Source organism: Anolis carolinensis, chromosome 1 (assembly GCF_035594765.1).
Source record: "Anolis carolinensis isolate JA03-04 chromosome 1, rAnoCar3.1.pri, whole genome shotgun sequence".
Classification (NCBI taxonomy): Eukaryota; Metazoa; Chordata; class Lepidosauria; order Squamata; family Dactyloidae; genus Anolis; species Anolis carolinensis.
Window position 1 is genome coordinate 327,545,106 of NC_085841.1, and position 23,749 is coordinate 327,568,854.

A 23,749-nucleotide genomic window follows, 5' to 3' on the forward strand; every position below is an offset into this window, starting at 1 on the left:
AGCAAACCTTTCTCAGACCCAGCTTAGTGTCCCAGAATAACTATTATTATTAATATTAACATTATTATTAACACCCACTGGCACACATCAGCTGTCATGGGGAGGCAGACCTCTCTCAGACCCAGCTTAGGATCCAGAGTAACTATTTTTATTAATATTAATATTATTATTAACACCCATTTGCACATATCAGCTGTCATGGGGAAGCAGCTCTCTGTCAGTATCTGCTTATTGTTACGCAGCCCGAAATGAAAGGGAAATAAAAGCAAGCATGGTGACCGTGCAGCTTTCTCTTTCGTGTCGCCTTTTGTTTTGTCCGAAAATGGCATTTTTCGTTATGTGCATCTGAATGGATGATACTAAATGAATAGATGAATTAAACATATGAAACAAATACCGTACACATCACTAATACCAACCGTGCATTACACATTTAGACCTTCTTTCTCGTCCTTTAGAAATAATGGAAGTTGGATCGGAGAACTGGTCACTTGCCCACTTTTCCTTGCTCACTAGAGGCTGCTATTCCTTATTTGCATTTGATTACCTCTTGGTACTGTTTGGTTGCTCAGCATACATGTCAAACTTCTGAGGGACAAGAAATATTGTGATGAAAGAAGAGGAAATGTACTAGAGAAGTGTGAATATGAAGAATAGATAAAAAATACCTGGCAGGGATTGAACAAGATGGCCCTTGTGGTCTCTTCCAACTCTATGATTCTATGAGAATATAGACTGAGAAATTGTTGAACAGCCATGGGGAAAATCCATTTCAAAGATGCTAGGGAGATGCAGAATTGGGTATGGGAGCATAAAGAATGGACCAATCTCAACATGTCTTGTGATGAAGCAAAGGAATTGCTGAAGAAAATGAATAGGAGGATATCAGGATTAGTAAAATTATTTTATCATCAGATATATCATATCATACTCTTGTTGGTGCCTTCACATCATTTCTAACTTATGGTGACTTATGAAGTTTGCCATTGCCTTCCTCTAGGCCAAACAATGTGTTTTGCCCCAGGTCACCCAGTGCGTTTCCATGGCCCAGAAGAGATTCAAACTTGAGTCTTCTAGACTTCTTGTCCAACATGCAAACCACAACACCACATGGACTCTCTGATCCTTCATAAATAATCCACTTTTCAAAATATGAGGTGATATAAATAATAACTCTTCTACAAAGTGAATGCTGGCCAGATAATCACAAGAAACATAGGAATACTGGGGAAAAACATTCATATTTTGTAGGAGAAAGTCTGAAAAGAAAATTAAGTCAGAAAATACAATGTTCAACTTTGATAGTTCTGTCCACTTGATTAATGAGGCTGTCTGCAGAACTCTTTATTGTTTTCCAATATTATGACTTCACATTGCACTGAGATGGAAAGCCTACTGAAAGCTGATAGCATATCTGGCAAATGCGCCAATTTTTTTATCCAAGGAATACATAGAACTTAGTTTATTTTCTGGACTACAATCCTAAGAATCTTTTAACCAATACAATATTCTGGAACACTGCCTATTTGTTTGTTTATTTTAGATTTTAATAATACACTAAAATGTAGAAAAACTAAAGAAAAACATAAAAAATCAAGAAAAGAAGAAGAAAAAGAGAACGGAATCTGGAACTTTGCAATATCAATATTAGAAATAAGTTCCTGAATTTACATGTTACCACACATTTAGTTGTCAGTATCTGAAATGGGTAGAATCAAAAATGTCCTTTGCAAGAATGTGTGGGGAGAACCTTTTGAAATAGGTATGCTCAGAAATTATTGTAATTCCTCCAGAGTTACTTGTTATACAATTTAAAAAGGTTGTGGATACACTGGCATTCAGCTTGTAAGCAGAAACATTTCATTGTATTCAACTCTTACATTTATAATTTTTATTTGTTTTTAGTTCACCCAATCATTTTCTAGACAGTTAATGACAAAAGTTAAAAAAGATGAAATCAATCATTCATTTCCAACTTGTGACTGACTGGGTTTCAGTGAGCTTCTTTTCAGGTAGTTCAAATATCTGACACCAATTCCACTTTGAGGCTCTGAATCCAGGTATAGAGGGAGAATAAAGTCTTAATAATACAGGCCTTCTCTTGTCACCTAATAAGACTGAGGACGGTTCTTAAATGTTTCCAGAGATGTGTAGATAGTCAACAGAAACCAGGTGTTCCAGAATCCAAAAGAGGCAGAAATAGTGGACAGTTAAACCTATTTAATTTGCTGGCCATTTCCTCAAACTTAAACAAATTAGTCATCAATCATATCTGGTTGTACTCTATAGAAAAAGATAGATATATAGTATGATCCAGTGAGGGTGATCTTACTTTTTTACTCTGACTATGTGTAATTTTCCCGAAAGCCCAAAAGAAAATATATAGAGGGGAATAACAGACCAAAAGATTTTAAGTTTTTGAGGCCTTCTGTATGAGAGAACTACATGCCCCTTTAGTAAATCGTCTAATCCACCTTAAAACAATCCTTACTTGATTCAGCACATGCAGTGGGTAGGGTGTTCCAGATAAACACTGCCAAGAACTGAGTTAATATTTGTTGTTTTACTAAAATCCTCGGCTGTTGGCCACATTGCAGTTGAGAAAAGATATTGTCCGATTTAACGATCTAATTGCTACTGTTTGAAACAGAAGTGGCTATCAGGTAAATTGTTGTTGTGTGCCTTTAAGTCACACAACATAATGCAACCCCATCACAGGGTTTCCTTGGCAAAACTTGTTCAGAGAGGGTTGCTGTTGCCTTCCTTTGAGAGAGTGTGACTTGCCCAAACCAGTAGGTTTCTGTAGCGGAGCAGGTGTTTGCACTCTGGTCTCCAGAGTTAAAGTCCAACACTCAAACCACTGCTCCATGCTGGCTCCCATCAAGAGCCTAGCAAAGCTTTTTTTACTTCATTATATTGAAGTTACAGTATGTCTCGCTGAAAACAAGACTTCAAGTTTAAGGACCTCTTCACATGAGCCCCGTTTTGCTGCTTTTATTTATGGCAAGTACGGGACCTGCCATGCTGCATCACACGGCACATTTCCTCCACCACTACAGGGAGGAAATTGTATTTTGGGGAGCTTTGATGGAGCTCCCCGCACATTCCTCCCCTTTTTCCCATATTGCCACACATTGCCACCCTTTTTCTAATCTGATGGGGACCCCACCGTATGATGGGAGAAGGAGGGAGGGCACGTGGGGCACCATAAGCCACCCCGCATGCCTTCCCTTTCTCCGGCAGCTTCTGGCGAAATGCCATGGCCCAAAAGGTACATATGAAGAGGTCCTAAGATGAATTATAGAATTAAAAGAAGATGGGCATACTGTAAGTATATATGCCTTCAAATCACCTGCTTGAAGAGTAAGCCTTATTGAACTCAAAAAGACATGATGACCCCATGTCTTTCATGAAGTTTTATTAGACAAGGAATAATCAGAGGCAATTTGCCATTTCTTTTGTTTGGAATATAGCCTTAAGCACCTAGTATTCCTTAATGGTTTCCCATCCATATACTAACCAGGGCACATATTACTCTGCAAAAATTTTAAGTGTAGGAAAAAAATCTGTTGAGGGAAAACTGATAATGGGATGTCATAATGAAAATACTTTACTTTCATGATTAGCACAGAAGAATTCACAATTTGGAACTCAGGCTTTTGATACTGAATTACCCAGTTTGTGTGGTTCTGGTGGCTATAAAATAATTTCAAACAGCTTTAGAGCAGTTTCAAAGCAGCATTAACAGTCGCAACAATCTGATGGTAAAGTGAGATGAAATTTACAGATGTTTTAAAAAAAATTAAAAGCCCAACAATATGCTGAACCATTTTTTCTTATATGGCTATAATTTGATCACAGGCACAAAGGTTATAATTTGGTTATTGGCATCTATGTAGCTTTCAGCTGTTATTCTAAATGGGTTCTGATTTTGTTTGTTAATATTATATATATTAGTAAAAAGAATCTAAGAAGTAATTGCTTCATTTACCATGATTTTGTGGCATTCTGTGGCCAGTAGTGGTCTAAATATTTGAAAGTTGTTTTCCTCAGTCTACATGGTGCACATTTCATACTACTTTGCCTTGAAGTGCTTCCTTAAATATCCCATCAGTTAATGGGTAGCTTTTTAAAATCCTTTGAGCGCTTAAATCTAGATGAAATATTACACCTTTATTTAATTTATATCCCACTTTTATTTGCATACAGCATCTAAAGCAGCTTAGGTAAAGGTAAAAGTTTTCCCCTGACATTAAGTCTAGTCGTGTCTGACCCTGGGGGGTTGGTGCTCAACTCCATTGCTAAGCCTAAGAGCCAGCATTGTCCATAAACACCTCCAAGGTCGTGTGGCCGGCATGACTGCATGGAGCACCATTACCTTCCTGCCAGAACGGTACCTATTGATCTACCCACATTTGCATGTTTTTGAACTGCTAGGTTGGCAGAAGCTGGGACTAATAGCAGGAGCTCACCCTACTCTCCGGATTTGAACCGTCAACCTTTCAGTCAACAAGTTCATCAGCTCAGCGGTTTAATCCGCTGCGCCACCAGGGTTTCATAAAGCAGCTTACGATGTTACTTTTAAATATTTTTGAATACAATTGAGAACATTGTAGTTAGTGTCATAAACAAGCAACAATTTGGACTGCCTCTGGAAAACAAATGAATCAAGTCACAAATAGGAAAAGGAATTCTATTAGCATTTGTTAATTCTTCTTTCTATTTCCTTTTTCTCATCATTATAGGGAAATGCCTACCATTTCTTTTAAGCTCACTTTGGTGACTTCTTTTTAGATGCCATTTATTTTTCTTTCTTGCATGTCATCCATTAAAGATTAGCTGTGGAAGGTTGGAGCATGGAGAGATTATGAATGCCGGAACAACTCCCGCGGAATAATAATCAGTTTTTGATATTTAATGCTGTTTGACTTTTGCAGACACATTTCTTATTAACCTTTGATACAAAGAGAAATCCAGGTTCCTGATATCTCATGGAGAAGATGAATTTGAGATCCTCTTCCAATTAAACTGAAATAAGGCCAATATTGGGCTTTAGCCAAAAGATCTCAACAGTTCCCAACCCTTGTGTTTATAAATCTAAATATGTGTGACATTCTTATTTTTTTCAAGAATGTAACGGACATAGTTTTACTAATAATTCTGTCCTAAAATTATTCTTTCTATATACAGTATGTACTTAGCCTTAGTTTTGTTGTAAGACTGTTACATTATAGTTATGCAAATACATTTTTCTAAACCTTTCATCAGAAGGTGTCTTGATAAATGCAAAGACCTTTAAGACACCAGAGGTGCTGTTTAGTTCCACTCAATTGGTTTGAGTTTTCTCATGGACTTCAGAGAGAGCTGAATTGTGCTGTCGAGTTACAGAACTTGTAGCTGTAATATCTGAAATTGAGACTTGCTCATGAAAATATGCGGGAGAAGATTTGCTTATTTATTTCATTTTTATCCCATCTTTCTCCCGACATAAGGAACCTAAGGCGATGTAGACATGTTCTTTTGGCTTTCATTGCAAAGCCTTGTTCTGAGATAGCGGATTTACTGGAATAAACAAGCACATTCACAAATGCTTTATAGCACATTTTGATTTTATGGAATAGTTTGATTGGAGAAGCAATCCAGTTCCCATTTTCATGCTAATCGGCCTCATTGAATTCAAAGGGACTTGCTTCTGAGTAGACTTGTACAAGATTACAGTTTCAGTCATTTAAGTAGTTGCATGTATCTATAAATTTGCCTAGTATATATTAATTGGATACATTTTTGGTTTCAGTAACCTTTCCTATCACTGAAAAAAAACAAAACAAATCCTACCATCTTTTTCAGAAATTTCGATCTCTGTTGAGAATATCCCATCTGCACATGTTACAAAATTTCTGAAATTCACATTTGTATTAAATTCGAGGTATATGTATTTTTAAAAAATTAATATGCAAGTAAATGATTTTTGTCAAAATTTGCCTTCAGGTGAAAAGAAACTGTTATCTTAGCAATATTGTTATTTTGAAGGGAGAAGGGACAGGTTTAGTGAATTGCAAAGTAATGCAGCAGTTTAAGTGCTAGGGAAGGAAGTGTACCTATTCTCATTTGCATGCCTTTTCTTTCATTTTCTGTGTGTGACTCAAAGTAAACAGGAGCACACCACACTGCAGAGTCTTTTCGCCTGTTTTGATTGCTAAACACTTTGTGTGGAATCAATGTATTTATAGCCCCAGAAATTTAAGAGCCTTTGAGTACCTCAAGCCAAATATATACAACAAACACGAGGTAACAAACATGTCGGCATATTCTATCTGTGTTTGAACACACCACTTTATCTGCAGCGTCACATTTATATGTAAATGGCTTTTAGTCTGTAATGCCTAGTACTGACCTGTTAAAACAGCATCCCTATCATGCTTTTACTTCTCAGCTACCTTAATGACATCAGAAAAACGTCATTTTAAAAAAGAAATGTACAGTACCATGGGACTGCTGACATTCATTTTAACAGGAGTGCAATCTAGCCCTTAGAATAATTCCAGAATTATCAGCATTCTGCAATACATTGTGTATATAAGCAGATAAGTAGCACATTGCTGTAACTGGTGCAGATACAGTATGCACACATAGCGAGCAGGCACAGACAGGAATTGAGACTTTCTATGTTGGGGCAAATGTGGGGTAGGACAAATATTGGAGTCATTGTTCTCACAAGAACCTTTTTTTTCCCTTACATTAACCACTTTTCCTTACTCTATTTAACAACAAAACAAAAAAAAACTTTCACAGGAGAAATATGACCACAAACTAATTATAGGTAGGCTTCTCATAAAATGAACTAGGAAAATAAGTCAATGATGCAGACCATTGCAGATTGCTCCAATTCAAAGAATGGCATTGCAGAGAATTTGTCTGCTTCCCTGATTATTTCAAGCAAAGAACTAAAAAACAGAAAATGTTTGTTCTCCATTTCCCTCTCTCGCTGCGTATTAACTCTGTATATGTCTGCCTTGATATTTTTTTTTTTAAAAAAATGGAACACTTTAGCATTGCTAGAAATATCTTCAACCAAGGTTTTAAAAAGTCCCTCAGATTGGCTGTGTTAAGAAAAAGACGACTGTGCAATGCCATTAGAAATCCTGTGATCATTCCTTCACGAGCTCTATGGAAAATCCTAGGTCACACAGAGTTCAACAACCCCTAATCCTGAATACTAAATCCAAAATCACAAAACCCCTCACAACAGTCTTCTCATTACTGCAGCAAATTTCTTTTTTCCCCACCTCTTTTTTCTCTTTCTTCCTTTTTCCTTTCTTCAATTAAAGAGGATACCGAAGAAATGATCACAACTAAAGCGAGTAAGAAAATTCAGAAATCATACATGTGGGATGTAGAAATTTGGAAGGAAGAGGACTGGTTGCTAAAGATAACTTTGACATTTTATTAGAGATTTTAATTTTCTTGTTGGGCATAGCTAGAAGACTTTTGAATTTTTGCATTTTCAGTAGTAAAACATTTGCCACAAATATTTCTCGGAGCGGTGTGTCAGAATGCAGCATTGCTACAGAACGTAGTTTTATGCATGGGGGTGTTTTATTTATACAGCTGGCATGTTGCCTAAGGTTTTAAGGTTATTTTGCCTTTAATATGTATCATGCAAGTCCTGCAGCAGATTTAAAGAAAGCATCCCAACTATTGGTCCTTTTGTGGGTTTGCTATTCAGTTTCTGTATTTACACAGATGACCCCTAAGAAATCAGCAAACAGACATAAATGCCCCTTCTCTACCTCTCACCCAATGTTCTGTTGTTTGGAGAATCGTGAACCAATGTTTATACTAGAATAATTTCTAACACTCTCTCTTCCTACTACTGTATTTTAAAGATAGTTTAAAAGTGTGTCCGAAAGGTTTGCCAACAGAATCTGGTTTAACTAAGAAAATATGTACACTACTTTGACTCAGTAAACTCACACTCGGAATGGTTCAGCTTCTTCATATTTGCTTTATCCCATATTAGAAAACAATTAGCTTACTAAACAAATTTGAGTATTTGGGAGGAAAAGATCTACTTTGAGTCTCTCTCATTTGACTAAGAATTACAGGATATATTTGATAAGCTTGTTTAAAAATGGACATATCCAAATATTATCGTAAACACCAAATGATTTGTTTTACCTGCAATATAAGTATTTTACTTAGTTGGCTTACATAGTAGCTAATAATATTTGTTAATGTAATTTAACTGCTGTGAACCTTTACTGAACAAATATTGAAATTTATACAAGTCAAAGAATGAGGATCTCTAATGACTTTTGTAAAGACTTCCGTTTAATAGTTAAAGAGAAAAGTTTATATGACATCGCCAATGTAATTAACAGCAGATTTTACATTTAATAAAAAGAAAAGAAGCATATGTATTTGCTTTATTCATTCCAGCATAATTCACATTACAGTTATGGGTATTTAATGAGCAAATTCCAGCTAAAATGCTATGTTGATTTTCTAAGTGAACTTTGAAATAGCTATGTGCCTTACAATAACGGTCTGTTTACCATTATTATCTGTCTTAAAACTACAAGTGTGTTAGACCTGATGGGTTTAGCACAATTATCTTTCAGCAGCGGGGAACTGGGGAGAGTTTTGTAGATGAGGTGTGGCTTTGATTCTGTCCCGACAGATACGAAATTCAAGCAGATTTGACAGGCCAATCTTTCACCAAATCACTGGAATACATTTTAGTAACAAAAAATATAGATTGTTTGTCTTGTTCATGAAGCAAAACATGGTGCATATTGATTCAGTTGTTCAATGTGTCAGAGTTGTTAGTCTCATTGAAAGCAGTGGGCTTGAATATGCCTAATGGGCCTGATCCTCCTCATATATGGCACGTTGACATTGAATATATACTTTCAGTTCAACAAGCTTGCTGGTTCAATTAAAATGTCATTTAAAAAAAACTTTCGCATGCTAGACTTGGTTGAACACTGTTGCCAAGATAAACCCAGGTGTTCCAGGAAATCTCAAAGGTGCCTTTGGAACAAGAGTCCTGGAAGTCCTTGCCAACAGACCAACTGATGGCAAAAAGATTACCCAGGAAGCTTGGGATTCATGTGAATCAGAAACTGTTTTGTGTATAGATATTCTTTGGATTAATTAAAAATGAGGGTGTCCATAGAACTGCAGGCAGATTATACCTATTATTAGGGTCAGCCCAAGATCTTTTGCTTCTTGAGGTGGAATTACAAATGCTAAATACCTAAACATGCTTAAAGAACCTCCCAGGATTATATGCAGGGATTGGTATACTTAATCCAGAAAAAATATATTTCATCTGAGCTGACCTGTCCACCCATATGAAAACTATTACAACAGTTACAGAACTGTGACAACTTTTCAAAATGGAAATCTGTTCATATGGAGAATTTCTCTGAGATATAGAACTATTTTTTTCCTTTCAAGCAAGGCTAACAAATCTGACACAAGATCACTGAATTCGCCACACACACATATGAAAAACTGCTTGCTATATTTCAGCTTTGGTACAGGAAGTGTATTCTGCGCAACGGGAACGTGATGATGCTATCACGGCAAGACTGAAGTTGGCCAATGAGGAAAGGGATGATGCAAGGAAACAAATTAAATGTTTGGAACAGTCTTTTGAAATGTAAGTATATAGCCATCAATATACTCAACTGACTGGGTTTTTTTGCTAAAGTGTCCTGTCTTAGGCAATAACACAGTATCCAATACATGCACATAAAAAATATTTCTCATTTACTGATTATTTCAGCTTCTCCTCTACAGTGTCTGCAGGTCTTATTTGCATTGGAGACAAATATCATTGATTTCTTGCAGTTTCAGGCCGAAATCCACTGGGAAACATCTATTGACAGAACTGCTTCCATCAGTAGAATCAAGAGGGGGTTATCTGCTCTTCCAGTGTGCCTTAACAGTGTGTTCTTGGGTAGAATACTATAGCCTATACCTGGGGCCCATTAACACTAGTTGGGAGAAAATACACATGGAGGGATATCTTAATATTTCATATTATTGGTCCCATTCCTGTCATTAACCCAAGTATCAAGTGTGAAGGACAATAGCCTGCTTCCTACATGTGTAACAGGAGTATCAAGAAAGCCATTGGCTTTATTTGTTACATTTTTTATTATTGATTTATAGTCGCTGTTTTGTTCCTGACACAGAAAAAAGACAAAAGATTGTGTATATGTGGAAGTGGGATGAGGAAGCAGGATTTTAAACAGGAATATATCAAGGAAGTGTGACATCCCTTACTACAGTACAGAGCTTGGACTTCAAGTTTGTCAGTCAAAAGTTACACAGTAAAGAAAATCAATCTATTCTTTTGATGCCAGTAGATGATTTTCAACTGTTAAAAAAAGATTCTCATTAGTTAAGAAGTAGACATCAAATATACTTCATTGCCCTACATTAGCTATGATGCAATAGTATTAATTTTCTTAATACAAATAATATTTTGTTTCGGTATTTTGTACTGGTACACTAACATCTGGATAATAAACCTCCAGTTGTTGATGAACCACAACTGCTGATATCCCTTACCCCGGCCAGACTGACAGGTGCTGATGGAAGTTAGGGACAAAAATGTTCCACAGCTTTGGTAGTATGTTACCAACATCTGCCATCACTTTTTATTGTGGCACATGATTTACATAAACTCCAACTGTCATTTGTGGTTGAAAGTATTGAAGTTCCATGTCAGGTAGCCACTGAAAACAAAGACCTAAACCTAAATACTAGTCCCGACTGGTGTAGTTTTATTGAGTCAAACAGGTTTACACAAGTTTTGATTAATTCAGCAGTTGATCCAATAGGTCTCCTAGAGCTGGGTTCACCAAATGGATTTAGTTATTGTATACCTTCAAGTTATTTCCGACTTATAGCAACCCTACATTGATCAGGGTTTTCTTGGCAAGATTTGTTCAGAGGGGTTTACCTTTGCCTCCCTCTGAGGTAGTGTGACTTGCCCAAGGTCACCTAGTGGGTTTTCCTGGCCAAATAAAGATCTGAATCCTGGCTTTTAGAGTTGTGATCCAGTGCTCAAATCACCACATCTTACTGACTAAATTATAAAAAGATTGAGAAGTAGTCTAAAAATATGTGACTTCTCATGGTGTAACACCTTGGGTTTTGCTAAGTTTTGCTTGTTATTGTCACTTTCATATCTGCCAGTCTGAACTGACCCCTACAATGCCACATTGGCATCTACATTGTCCATCTGGCCCGGAACCACACTGGCCCCATTGGGCCATCATCTCAGCCTCTATGTTGCCACCACAGCTCCCAGCCAGACTCAGAGCTCCGTGCAAGCTCCCGGCCATTGCAGACATCTCATTCTGATGCCAATAAAGTACCCACGTGACAAAGGAGGAGGAGGTGTGATCTCCTCTCCTCATTTCATGTCAGAATGAGAACTAGCAATGGCCAGTAGCTTGTATGGAGCTCTGTGTTTGGTTGGAAGTGGTGGCAGCAGTGACATGGGCATGATCCATTCCCTTTTCTTGTACTGATGATGCAGCTCAGAAAAGCTTCCAGCAAACTGGTATTCTCCACCTTTGCCCAAATTGGAGCAAAGTAAGTTTAACCCTGAAAAATCCACAATATTAGAAGTAGGCAAACATTGTGGGAACAGCCATAGGTGAATTCAGGGCAAGTCTGGGTTCCTAAAATACCACAGGATCCCTCTCCGGAATGATATATCTTTCAGTTCTAATTAAATGAAGTATGACTTAATTCCAGCATTTTTGCATTATGTAAAGCAGAATCCAAAGCATCAAATTGAACACAGTTTCACATATATTGGGGCTTCTGGAAAAATACTCTAGAAATTAGAAAATAGTATGTTTAATTATTTTCAATTTCAGTGCAACTCTTCAATAAAATTAAAATGGAACTGTGAAGTTCTTAAACCCACATACTGAACTTGACAGATGGCCACCAAGCCTATTATGTGCATTGAGAGAAATAATTGCCCTCACTTATAAGAAGGATTTGATCTTCCAAAAAGGCTAGTAAAATGGTTAGCCCTTCTATATCATTATGTTTACTCCCACAGCTTATTCCATTGCTTACTTTGATCACTGAACATCTTTTATGAACATGTCATAAGCTACAAACCTGATAACAACAATTTTCTGTGAAATGCTTTGTGTATATTTCAAAACTGAATAAGGGGGTATGCCTTTTTGCACACCCCTCAATTGTGTTGAAGGTTTTCAAATAAAATTCTTCCCAATTTTATGACCTTCTGTTGAGAATTTAGTAATGTTACACATTAGGAAAGTCAACTTCATCTCACATTACATGAACTTAAGACTGAAATGCTAAGCAAACTTACTCAGAAGGAGCAATTCCATTAATGGCTGTAAAACTTTACTTTCAGACAAATACATTCTAGAATGAGAAAGCCGGTGTTTATGTGGCTTCTATTTTTTAGGGATTTGGAAAAACGGAATTAAAATATACAATTTTTGATGAAAGTCGTAGGCCTAGAAACAAATAAATAAATAACTGTGCTCCTGCCGCTGGGGAACTTTCTTCATCTAAGCACATATGAACAATTGATCCTTGTAGTCATATATAGCAGTAAACATTAATAACTTAACATTCTGAAGTCGGTTCTGAAGATATGGTGCATTATTGAAAGATGGAATCGAGCAGGTGGCACTTTAATATGTTCAGTGTCATGGTTGACTCTAAAGACTAGTAGAATGAAATTACTTGAGGGTTCTAAAGATTTAAAAAGCGAACTCATTTTGCTGCACTAAGGAAATGCTACTGATCAGGCTTTCTGTGTCCCTTTTTTCCTAGGCTAGAAAATATTAACCCTGAAGAAAATGACATGGTAAGCCATTCTCTGAGGAGATTTCTTGATGTCAGTCTTATATCTTAGAGGCTTAAGTTCAATTGAGTGGGTTTCAGGAACTAAGATGTGGGGAAAAAGAAGAATTGACACACTAATAATGTACATCTTTGCTGCAGTATGAAAATTCAATAACTTCACTCAGTCAATTTACAATTCACATGTGCCTATTAATTAAAACCCTATATTAAATAAAATATATTAAAACTTCTTGTCTGACTAACATATAATGCTGTTGGTAGACATTACAGGAATTACTGAACAGAATAAACAATGCAGACACCGGGATGGCAATACGTAGGAGCGGAGCTGTAATTGTCGACCGAATATACAGGATCCAGGAGCGGAAAAAGAAAATAACAGCTGAAGAAATGAGTGCAGTGATCGAAGAAAGAGATGCTGTGTTGGCTCAAGTAAGTCCACATTATTTTATGAAAGATTCGTCGGGAGATATCCATTCACCCCTTTGTCATCACTACTGGGAAAATGAATGGCTTTCTGTTTTTAACATTTTAACTTTCTAGAAGACATTCTTGGGCATGCTGTCACCCCTAAAATATTCCAGCAAAATAAGAATAATGTATAAAAGGACTAATTCATGTCACTAAGTCACTTCTCAATATAATAATTTATGAAATTATTACAAAAAAGTGCTTTACACGATAGAAAAAAATGAGGGAAATGGAAATATCCAACCCAGACCTGACATAAAAATCCAAGATGACCTTGATAAGTTACGTGTGGGACATTTTAAGGAATGAAGTGAAATTTAACATGAAAAGTGTAATGTCAGCTAAAGCTAAAGAAAGCAGAACATCTATGTAGGGGGAAAATGTATGAACACAAGTTGTTAAGAATAAATATGTGAACCTGGTTATAAATGTGAGTCTTACACTCCAAGTCTATACCCATTTTCTCATGACTGAATCTAAATGAAGTGAAACTTGCCTTTAAGTAGAAGTGCAGAGAATTGAACTGTTACAGCTTATAGGGCATCATAACCTAAATGTGAATCAATAAGCTAAAGGCACCCATCCCCTAATATAGCCAAAGATGGTTAGGGAATATCCCCACCTCAAAGTGGTAAGGACACCTATTACACAAATGGCCCATGTCATGACAAGTTGGTTTGCTAAAGAAGAGGTCTGTGTTCCACTCCATTACATTTCAATGTGGAATAGATAAAGACATCTCCATCACAATTCATCTTTTACGTTCTTTTTATGGGGGTGTGGGGGAGGGAAGGATCACCATAATATACTGCTTAGAAGTGGTGTGGGAAGGTTACACTTAGTTTTTCAGTAGCCCTTTCATGTGTGGTGGTGTTCCTATCATTAGCAGAAGGGTTGGTGATCCAATAGAGGGTCACAGAAGTTGAGGGAGAGCCAACAGTCTCCCATATTGTCTCAAAAGGTCTAGATCAGGTTTTCAGAAGCACTGAGAACTGCATATAAAGGGAAAGGCTATGTAAATTGACCAATATCATCTGAAATCCAGAGTCCCATTTTCAGGATGTTTTCAGATTGATGGAAGTTCAGAGCAGATTACTAAATTATGAGCTGTGAAGTGAAGTGTAAATATTACTTTGCAATCTGATTTAGAAGGAAAGGAGACAATGGAACCTGTGTAGCTTAAACTGGTGAGTTAGAGTAGAAAGCATGATGCACGGGCTAAAAATGGGAATGTTGGGAGGAACTAGAAGACATATTGACTATATTGAGGATCATGTTGTCTTTTTCAGGGGAAATGGATATTTATTTATTCATCTATTTATTTAGAATATTTATTCCCCCATCTTTAGCCATAAAAGTGTCCCAGGGTGGCTTCCAAATCATTAATTTGACAGCTTCCTGCCATTGAGCCTACAGTCTACAATGATAGAACACACACGGATAAGGAAATTTCAGTGGATAAAACTCTTCTCTCCCTCAGAGGCCACATTAGTGGCAGATAGAATGGAGAAAAAGCCTCTCATCAACAGTGTTAAAAAATTTCAAACATGGAAGACACAAGATATCTCAGAACAACATTATTCCTATCTAAAGCATTCCTTGACCATTCCTAATGCATGTCTACCACAAATGCTACTGTTTCATTTATAAATCTTTTGATCCAAGCTTGGGATTTTTTAAACCTTTTCAATCAAAACTTATAACTTGCTGCTAATATGGGTTACATCTTAGCTCAGTGTTTCAAAATAGATAGGCTATTTCATTTCTGGTCATCTAATTTTCCAGTTGAGCATATTTATTGCAGATAGATCTGCAGCTGGGAAATACCAACAGTAAAATGTGACTTCTCAGAAACTTTTTTTCATGCTTTTCTTTCAAATACAGAGGACTGAGAGTAAAAGAGAAGATGGCAACAGAAGAAGGGATTTTTATATTTGGTTTGTGGCAGTTTTAATTTGTTCAGTCTTTCTGTCACAATGTGCTTTCCGGCAGGATTTTTTGAATACACCTGACAAACCGGTCTTGAGCAACTTTGGCTCTGAACTATGGGTTCAGATTGTGGGTTTCTTTTGAACTGGAAGTCGGTGCCCAAAATATTGAGCAAAATCTTAATAAAAGGCCATTCATCCAGAGCGTTTTCTTGGCTCTGTCCTCCTTTCATTTTTCTCTGAGGAAAGCAATGAGCCAGGCTTACCCAATCAGGCAGCCTCCAGGTATGGTGGACTATAGCTTCCATCATCCTCAGCAATGGATGAGGGTTGTAATACAATACTTCTGGATGCTAACAGATGAGGAAGGCTAGATTGAGCTATGCAGTGTCCTTCACTGTGTTGCTGCCATTGTGATGAGCAGATGTGAACTATAGATCATTTACATATAAAGCAAAATATGTTTTCATTTTCATCCTCGGACAGATAACACAATCCTATTCATGAAGGAAGGGAATTAATTTTAAAAGGATTCATCAGGTTAGCTGAACCAAATATGAATTGTTTATATACTGTTTGATTGTTAAGAAAAGGTAGTTAGATGTATGTTAGCTGACTATAGAGGTTTAAGCATGAAGCTGAATAACAGAAGCAATGTGACAGTTTCTTCTACATTATAAATATCTGACTTACCGTAAAACCAGATGATAGCAGTTCCTGGATATGTCCCAAATATGTGATGGGGAAGTGAGTGCACTCCAGTCATTCCACCCGACCTAGGAATGCAGGGTTGAAATACCATCGATGCATGCAGACCTAGGTTATGTATGTAGCTGATTCCTAGGTTTTGTCTAAAATATTAACCATGTGAGGCTCCAAGTTTGATTTTATGCATATTGAACCAATTCCAGTATTATACTCACACGTGAACATTCATTCACATGGAAAGTGGAATAGGTGGAACAGGTGCACGGGGAGAAATAGTGTGTGGTTTTGCTTTCAATGACTTGTATGGGACACAATTGGGGACAGAAATTGTGTATGTTCCATAACCACAGCCATCTAAGGCTGTCTAATATACAAATTGGAAACACTGCAAGGGCTTTGTCACGAGTTCTTAATAAAGTGCATTAATAATATTTCCCCAAACTGTTGATGTAAATTATTCTAATGTAGCTCCCACTTAGAATCCCAATTGTATTTCCTATCTGTTATGTATCAATGATATTAAATTATTTGAGCTTTTGAAAGATGATTCCTGAATTAATTAATATTTGCTGAGGTGCAAAGCTTGGAAAAGTTATTTTTGGATTACATTTCTCCCCCTTAATCCATGTTGTCTGAGGATTCTGGAAGGACAGTGTTATTTAAAATTTAACTTTTCCAAGCTCCATACTAATTTGTGCCAGTGATGTGAAATCCTAGTAACAACTGAAAACCAGGGTTATCATATCAAGGATAGGATTGTATCATAAAGGGTCATCTCTGTGGTTAATATTATCCCCTCTGTTATCCCAGTAAATAATTTGAAAATGGGGGAAGTGCCGTGCATAGACATTGTAGGGCTTGAGTTTGAGTTGGTTTGACCTAATTATATTTCATATTCTTTCTTGATAGCTGTATAGTAATAAATTGTATGCCTTCTGTAAGTATGGTTATAGCCTATGTGGTTGGATTGATCTTTCAGATGTTATTTGACATCACATTGTTATATAATGCCTGTTAAGTTTTAATTAGCCTATGATAAACCTGCAGCTATGCAAGTGCGTGTTTTAAATTAGAATTTCCCTTGAACTTTGCTCTGCTGGCAGTATTAGAACAACTTACACATTCTTTGGGGTGAGAGAACTGTGAAAGTTCCAAGTGAGTCCCGGATTTCTACATATGCGGGTATTACAAGCGCATTTTCTTATTGGAACGATGAGCATTATCTTCACTGGGCTCAATGGCACATGTGTATGTAATCTGAGATCATTCACTAGATTGCTGTGCAAATATGCAAACTCTTTTTTTCTATGTGCAAAAACAAATAAAATGGTCTAAACTCAAATATTTGATACTACTTTCGTATGTATTTTCAAGTGAATAAAAGAAAACAAACAACTAAAGCATAGCTAAACATTGACAGCAGCCTCCCTTTTAGCTTTTTGGCCTTCCAAAAGAAGAAGTAAACCTCTCAGCCATTCACTTTCAACTGCCAAGATATATTTGTTAGCAGAGAGATACTGTATTACCCTGTGGAACTTGTCTTATGATTATTTTCTTTGTAGTTCAGATAATACGTATGAGAGAAAACAGAGACATTTTGGCAATGAAGAAACTGCAATTTTACATCTTTGTGTTGTGGGACAGAAATTCCCACACAGCTAGAAAGAAGAGTAGAGTATTATTTATTATTATTATTTCCATCATTTCTGTCCCGCCCTTCTCACCCGAAGGGACTCAGGGCAGCTTACAAAACTGGCAGAATTCGATGCCAATACACAACAATACAAAAGAATAAAAACATCAGCAGTTAAATACAGATTTAAAACAATACAAAATATTTGAACCATTCATCCACAAAAACCATGTACATAAACCTTAATGAGTAGACTCATTGGCCTAAAAGCCTATGCTAATCACAAGTGGATCTTTTTCAGTTAATGGTTGACTGGTACAGGCATGGGCAAACTAAGGCCCGGGGACCAGATACAGCCCCCTGGGCACTTACCTCAGGCCCTTCTAATTTTGTCATATCCTCAGCTTAAGGACATGGTGGCCCGCTGCATCCTTATGCAGAAAGGGCAGGGGAGGATGGCATGCAGCAGCTGAGAGCCCTCTGGAGCGCTCTCAGCCACAGCATGTCTCGCCCTCCTCCCAGTATAAGAACGGTACAAGCAGCCCCTTCCTTATACCAAGAGTACGGCCCGAGGAAGGCATGCAGCAGCTAAGAGCCCTCTGGAGCATTCTTGGCTGTCGCCTGTCTCACTCTCCTTCCGGCATAATGCCGAGAGGACAGCCCGAAAATCAGGGAAGGAGGATCAGGAAGGAGGATCGGGGCAGTTGCCGCATGTCTCATTTTCCTCTTGGCATAAGGATGGGGCAAGCAGTCCCATCCTTATGCCTGGACAACCTGAGGGTGACCTGGGCCCTGTCCCGCCACCTCCCAGTCCCACCCTCTCACAGGCCTTCTCCCTCCCGGCCCATCCATCTTGGTCAGGCCCACATTACTAATCCAAGGCAAAAAGGTTTGCCCATGCCTGGACTAGTAGGTCAACACTAGAGCAAATCCTGTCAGTTCAGTGGGTTACTCTAATTGTGACAACCAATTGATTTTGGGGAGATAAGGAGAATTATGGCTCTCCAGTTGGGGTTTTTTTTTTTGGTCCTGAACTCCCATAATTACTCATCACTGACCATGCTGCTGTAGGCTGATGGGAGCTGTAGACCAAAATCAACTGTTCACCCCTAATTGAGTCCTTTATCAAAAATGTTAATTTCTCATTTAACAATTGATACGATGGTTGATTCTACTCAGGAGTGTGGGTTTTATTTATTACTAGCTTGGGTACCCTGTGATACCCGGGTTATTTGAAAAAGGCACTGTTTGTTTTTGGATGGTAGGTAATATCAGTTTGATCATTTGTAACACTATTTCTTAGGGGGGAAAGTCAATCTTTGCTTTTTCATAGTCTCCTGAACATCATTCTCTTGATTTCTGGTGTACAGACTTCCACACATACAGAAAGAACCCCAAGATTTGTGAGGTATAAAATAGCTTGAATCCTGTGCTTGGTGAAAGATAGTCAATTAATTTAATTAAACTGAGTGAATGAATAAAACATTGGAAGTCAGGAAACTCAAAAATCTCTCACAAGATTATTCCATGCAATGGAAACATTGCAGATTAGAGAAGAGTGTTTAGAATCATCACGCAGAGCTCTCTAGTGCCTCAGCAAACTGCAGACCCCAATTTGTCCTATAGTAGTTAAAGGGCCGTTAAACATACTCGGGAAAGATATTAATGTGCCTGGTGGTCATGTAATGGCTACTAATTGTGGTGGAGCTGAATGGAAAACTCAACAGGAGAGCATCCTAGAGGATAGCATGATAGATTTGAAAGGGACCGTGCAGGGTCAACTCATGGTATGTTTGATTTTTGGTCCCCATTTCTGTTTCTGAGGAACAATGAAATTCATTGAACATTTTACTCCTCCTTAAAGCTTTTTAATAAGTATGTTTACCAGCAGTGGGCAGTATGATGAAATATCCGAGTTACTCCTGGCCCCTTGCCATTTACACCTTTTCTACAGGAATGTTTAACATGAGTGGCTTGGCAGCCGAAACTCAGTAATAGAGGGAGGGATGGCTACTTCTCTCTCAAAGTTTCTTTGGGGGTGGGTATTTTTTTTTACTTGCAAAGAGCTTTCTTAACACTCTCTTCAGGGTGTGAAATTTTTAATCTGTTCTCTGCTGCCTTTATAGCCGTAATCATCTTACTGTCTGGCCCACAGGCCAAAGGGGTAGGATTTGTTGTTTGAGACAAACAATTGTTTCATGGCTGGTGTGGCGCTGTCTATTTAATACTCGGCACTGAAGCAGTAACGTAATTGGCAAGCAAACCTGGTTTTCCAGCTCTTGAAATAGTTTGATCACATCCTGCTTTGCAGGAACATGCTTGCGACTGTTCGTGAACAAAACTGGCGCACGCCCAGTTGCTCATCTGAAACGAGCCCAAGTCCCTTTTCTTCTGTTTGTGGCACCACTTGACAAGAGGCCTACTGTTGTTCACTCAATGAGAGGACAAAGACTGAGAAGCAGCACACTTGACTGCCCCTCTTTGTCAGCTCCAGCTAGTTGTTGATAACCAATAAAGCATCAACAGGCACAGCAGGCCAGCTTTAGAGCAATCTTTTCTGCAGCTCACTTTACTGAAGACAACCATAGAAATCACCTTACTACCCCTCCCACCTTCCCTTTTGCTGCTCAGAAAGCATTCAAGCATTCTCGCCACAGGTGAGCGAGCATTTCTCAGGTAAGAACTACACCTGTGAGGTACAGCAAGGGAGTCTTTTTTTTCTTTAAAAGTGATTACATTAAGTAAAAATTAGGGAATGCTTCATCTAGGTCTAGGAATCTGTTCTTCACTGGTACAAAAGGCACAAAACTGCCTTTTCATACTGTTTTGTGGTTTTTACAGCACACACAGCCACCCTCTTCAATGAAACATCTAACATTTGAAACAATATTTTTGAGATTCAGGATAATGTAGTGTGTCCAGCTAAGAGTGGGACAACCCTGAATTCAACCACCATGTAAAAGTAAAGGTCTTATTGGACAATGATTCATAAGTCACAACTTTTCAACTAGAGCATGGAAAAGTTTTGTTTTTTTACTACATGCAGAATTCCTAGCCACGACTAGATATGCTGTCTAGAAATGGTGGAACTTATTCTCCAAAAACCCTTTGGACTCTGTTGTGAATTCACTTGCCTTGCATGGCCAAGACTGCACAAGCTCTCAGTCTCAGAGGAATGCAAAGGCAAACCCTTTATGAATTAATATTGCCCAAAAAAAACCCTGGTGGTGGGTTCACCTTGGGCTTGCCAAATGTCAGAATCTTCTTGAAAGCACACAACAACAAACAACAAAGAATCAAAATTGCTACATTTTTATTTAAATAAAATATGGAGGATAAGGAACTGAGAAGCATGTATCAAAATAATACACCTACAGAAACCTCTCTTTGAGATTAATTGATGCTAATAGAATTATATTACAAAATTGCATATCGTGTTCATCTTTAGATGTTAATGGAAAACTCTCCAAATTTGCTTTAGCGTCCTATCTTGTGAGTAAATGAGCCTAAAACTGATTTTTGTTTTCAATTTTCTTAACTGAAAGTTCAAAATAGGTTTAAATCTATTTGTTATTCTCAACTTGGCAAGTCACTCTTTAAAAACTCTGTTAATTCAACAGGTCTAGTTTAGTTAGGGCCAACAACTGGAATTAGACCAGAGCTGCATGAATGGCCTGAAACAAGTTAAAGGATCTGAACCTCAGACTACTTTCTTGTGGCATACATCTCCATGGTCCTCTGACTTTTTGGGGTATGGTGTGAAGCACAATAAGTTTGATGATTTTCTCAGGGTACACTTATGAATAAGGAACTGGGGGTTTCTTGTGCCAAAATAAGCTTTTGTTTGGTACCCACATAACAGATCCACAACACAAGTAAACTGTGTTCAATGCAATCCATAAAATCCATAAAAATTCATACCAAATCAAACTTGTTAGTCTTTAAAGGGCATGTAAAATGCCAATTGTTAGACTTCAAGCTACTTTCAAGCATACAGACATTCCCATTTAGATGAGCCTACAAAGAGCTAACTCCAATGGTACCCAATTTAGTTCTACTTATCCAGCAGGACCTCCTTTGTTTTGCTCACATATCTGCATTGTCACCAGTCTTGCTATGGTGAGCCCACTCCAGAGCAGATTTTGAGGGAAAGAGCATGTAAGAAAGATATCTAGATGGACAAATAGAAATAACCTAGCGGCTATCCACAGGAAGAACTGAACAAAGCAGAACTTCAACAGGGATTGAAAATATGAAACACCTTAATTTAATCTTCCTCATATATATTAGGAGATATTAGGAAGAACTTCTTTACTGTTAAAAATGTTGTAGGGTAGCATGTACTACCTTAGAGGGTGGGGCACTCTATCTTTGGAGAAAATTAAACAGTGATGGAAGATCGTAGTTCAGGAATGCTTTCATTCTGTATTCCTTCATGGCAATGTATTGAACCTGGATGATCCTTATGGTCCCTTCCAATCCTTAAGACTATTACTCTGGGTTGTTGTGTGTTTTCCAGGCTGTATGGCCATGTTCCAGAAGTATTCTCTCTACGGCAGGCATCCTCAGAGGTTGTGACGTATCTCAACCTCTGAGGATGCCTGCCATAGATGCAGGTGAAATGTCAGGAGAGAATACTTTGGAACATGGCCATACAGCCCAGAAAACACACAACAACCGTGTGATTCCAGCCATGAAAGCCTTTGACAACACATTCTATTACTCTAATGGTGCCATTAGGAAATTTATGCATTCATTGAAAGGCGGTGGGAGAAGAGACTTTATTTTAATGTCATGGAACCCCAAATATATATGAGGGTTTGCTCATGTTTCTGTTTATGGTAAATATTCTGTATTTTGTGATTTCATTTTACAAAATGCTCATGTTCTTTGAGAGAATGAACTAGACTGGGACAAAAATTCAGAAACGTAAGTGACAGACACTTACAACAAAAGCTGTCCTAGAGTTCTTCTGGCTAATTTATCAGTTTCTCTCTCTAATTTCTGGTATCAATCAGACCTCCTAGCTTTGCTATTAACTCTTTCTTTTACTTTTGTCAGCTTTGCTATTAACTCATTCTTTTCATTTCATTCGTTCTTTCTTTCTTTCTTTTTGATACTCAACAAAGGGAGCACTACCTAATCAGCAAGTATATGAGCAGTTAATGCAATAGATCAGAAAGCCAGGATTAGCTCTGAGACATTTTCTTTGAAAGCCCTTCCTTTTCTGATACTCAAATGAGTTGCTATTGCCCTTAAGAGTAGAATAAAGGTGAAAGGGATATACATGATAAAATTGGAATGCCAAATTGAAGTTAAGAGTTAATTCCTGAAGTACTTGCAGAAGCTGCTAAAATAAAAAGCAGCAACAACTGAGAGGTATCACTCTTCTTTTAATGGTTGTATGGGTAATCTATATCTTTGATCCATATGGAAAGCAATCCAGGAAGCCTTATCAACAGTACAGCGTGTGCTTTGCATGTAGAATGTCTCAGGTTTAATCCCTGATTCTCTATCGCCATCTAATCTAGCCCAAGTTTCAGGTTTGCAGGTGACAGGAAGGATTTCTGCTTGAAGCCCTGGAGAGCTTCTGCCATTCAGAGTAGACCTGGAGTAAGACAGCGTCCTTTGTTTCTGTGAATAGAATCCAATTGTTACAAAAATGTGTTTCAAGAACAGTAATGTAATTCATTTTGTAGTGGGTGTCTCCAGAAAAGAGCAGTACAAAATAATGACGGTGATGGATTGTGTGTTTTCTGGGCTGTATGGCCATGTTCTAGAAGTATTCTCTCCTGACGTTTCGCCCACATCTATGGCAGGCATGCTCAGAGGTTCTGAGGTATATGACAATGGTCTTTTTAACCCACTAACCTTTTGACTTAATTTGAGCATGGTGACAAATACAGTGTGTCCCTTTCTGAAGAGTAGTCCCATCATTTTATACATATGAATCTACCATTCCTATGTAGAGACATGTATGAGGTAAGACAAGTGAGTGATGCATATGCTCACAGATATACATGCATGTAAAATATCCCTGGGTCAAATCCACTGAGCTTCATAGTACAATATAAAGATGCATGAATACATGATTGTGCTTTCCGCACACTAGCCAATGAAGGAA

General features: G+C 37.8%; 1 protein-coding gene across 1 annotated transcript in view; it reads left to right on the forward strand.

The window, feature by feature from the left end:
• mipol1 (mirror-image polydactyly 1) overlaps window positions 1–23,749 on the forward strand; it is a 217,020-nt gene that overhangs the window by 69,791 nt on the left and 123,480 nt on the right. The window contains exons 5-7 of the mRNA XM_008102816.3: window positions 9,538–9,667; window positions 12,853–12,886; window positions 13,147–13,317. Coding sequence (XP_008101023.2) covers window positions 9,538–9,667; window positions 12,853–12,886; window positions 13,147–13,317 — 335 coding nt within the window. The remainder of the gene's footprint in view (window positions 1–9,537; window positions 9,668–12,852; window positions 12,887–13,146; window positions 13,318–23,749) is intronic.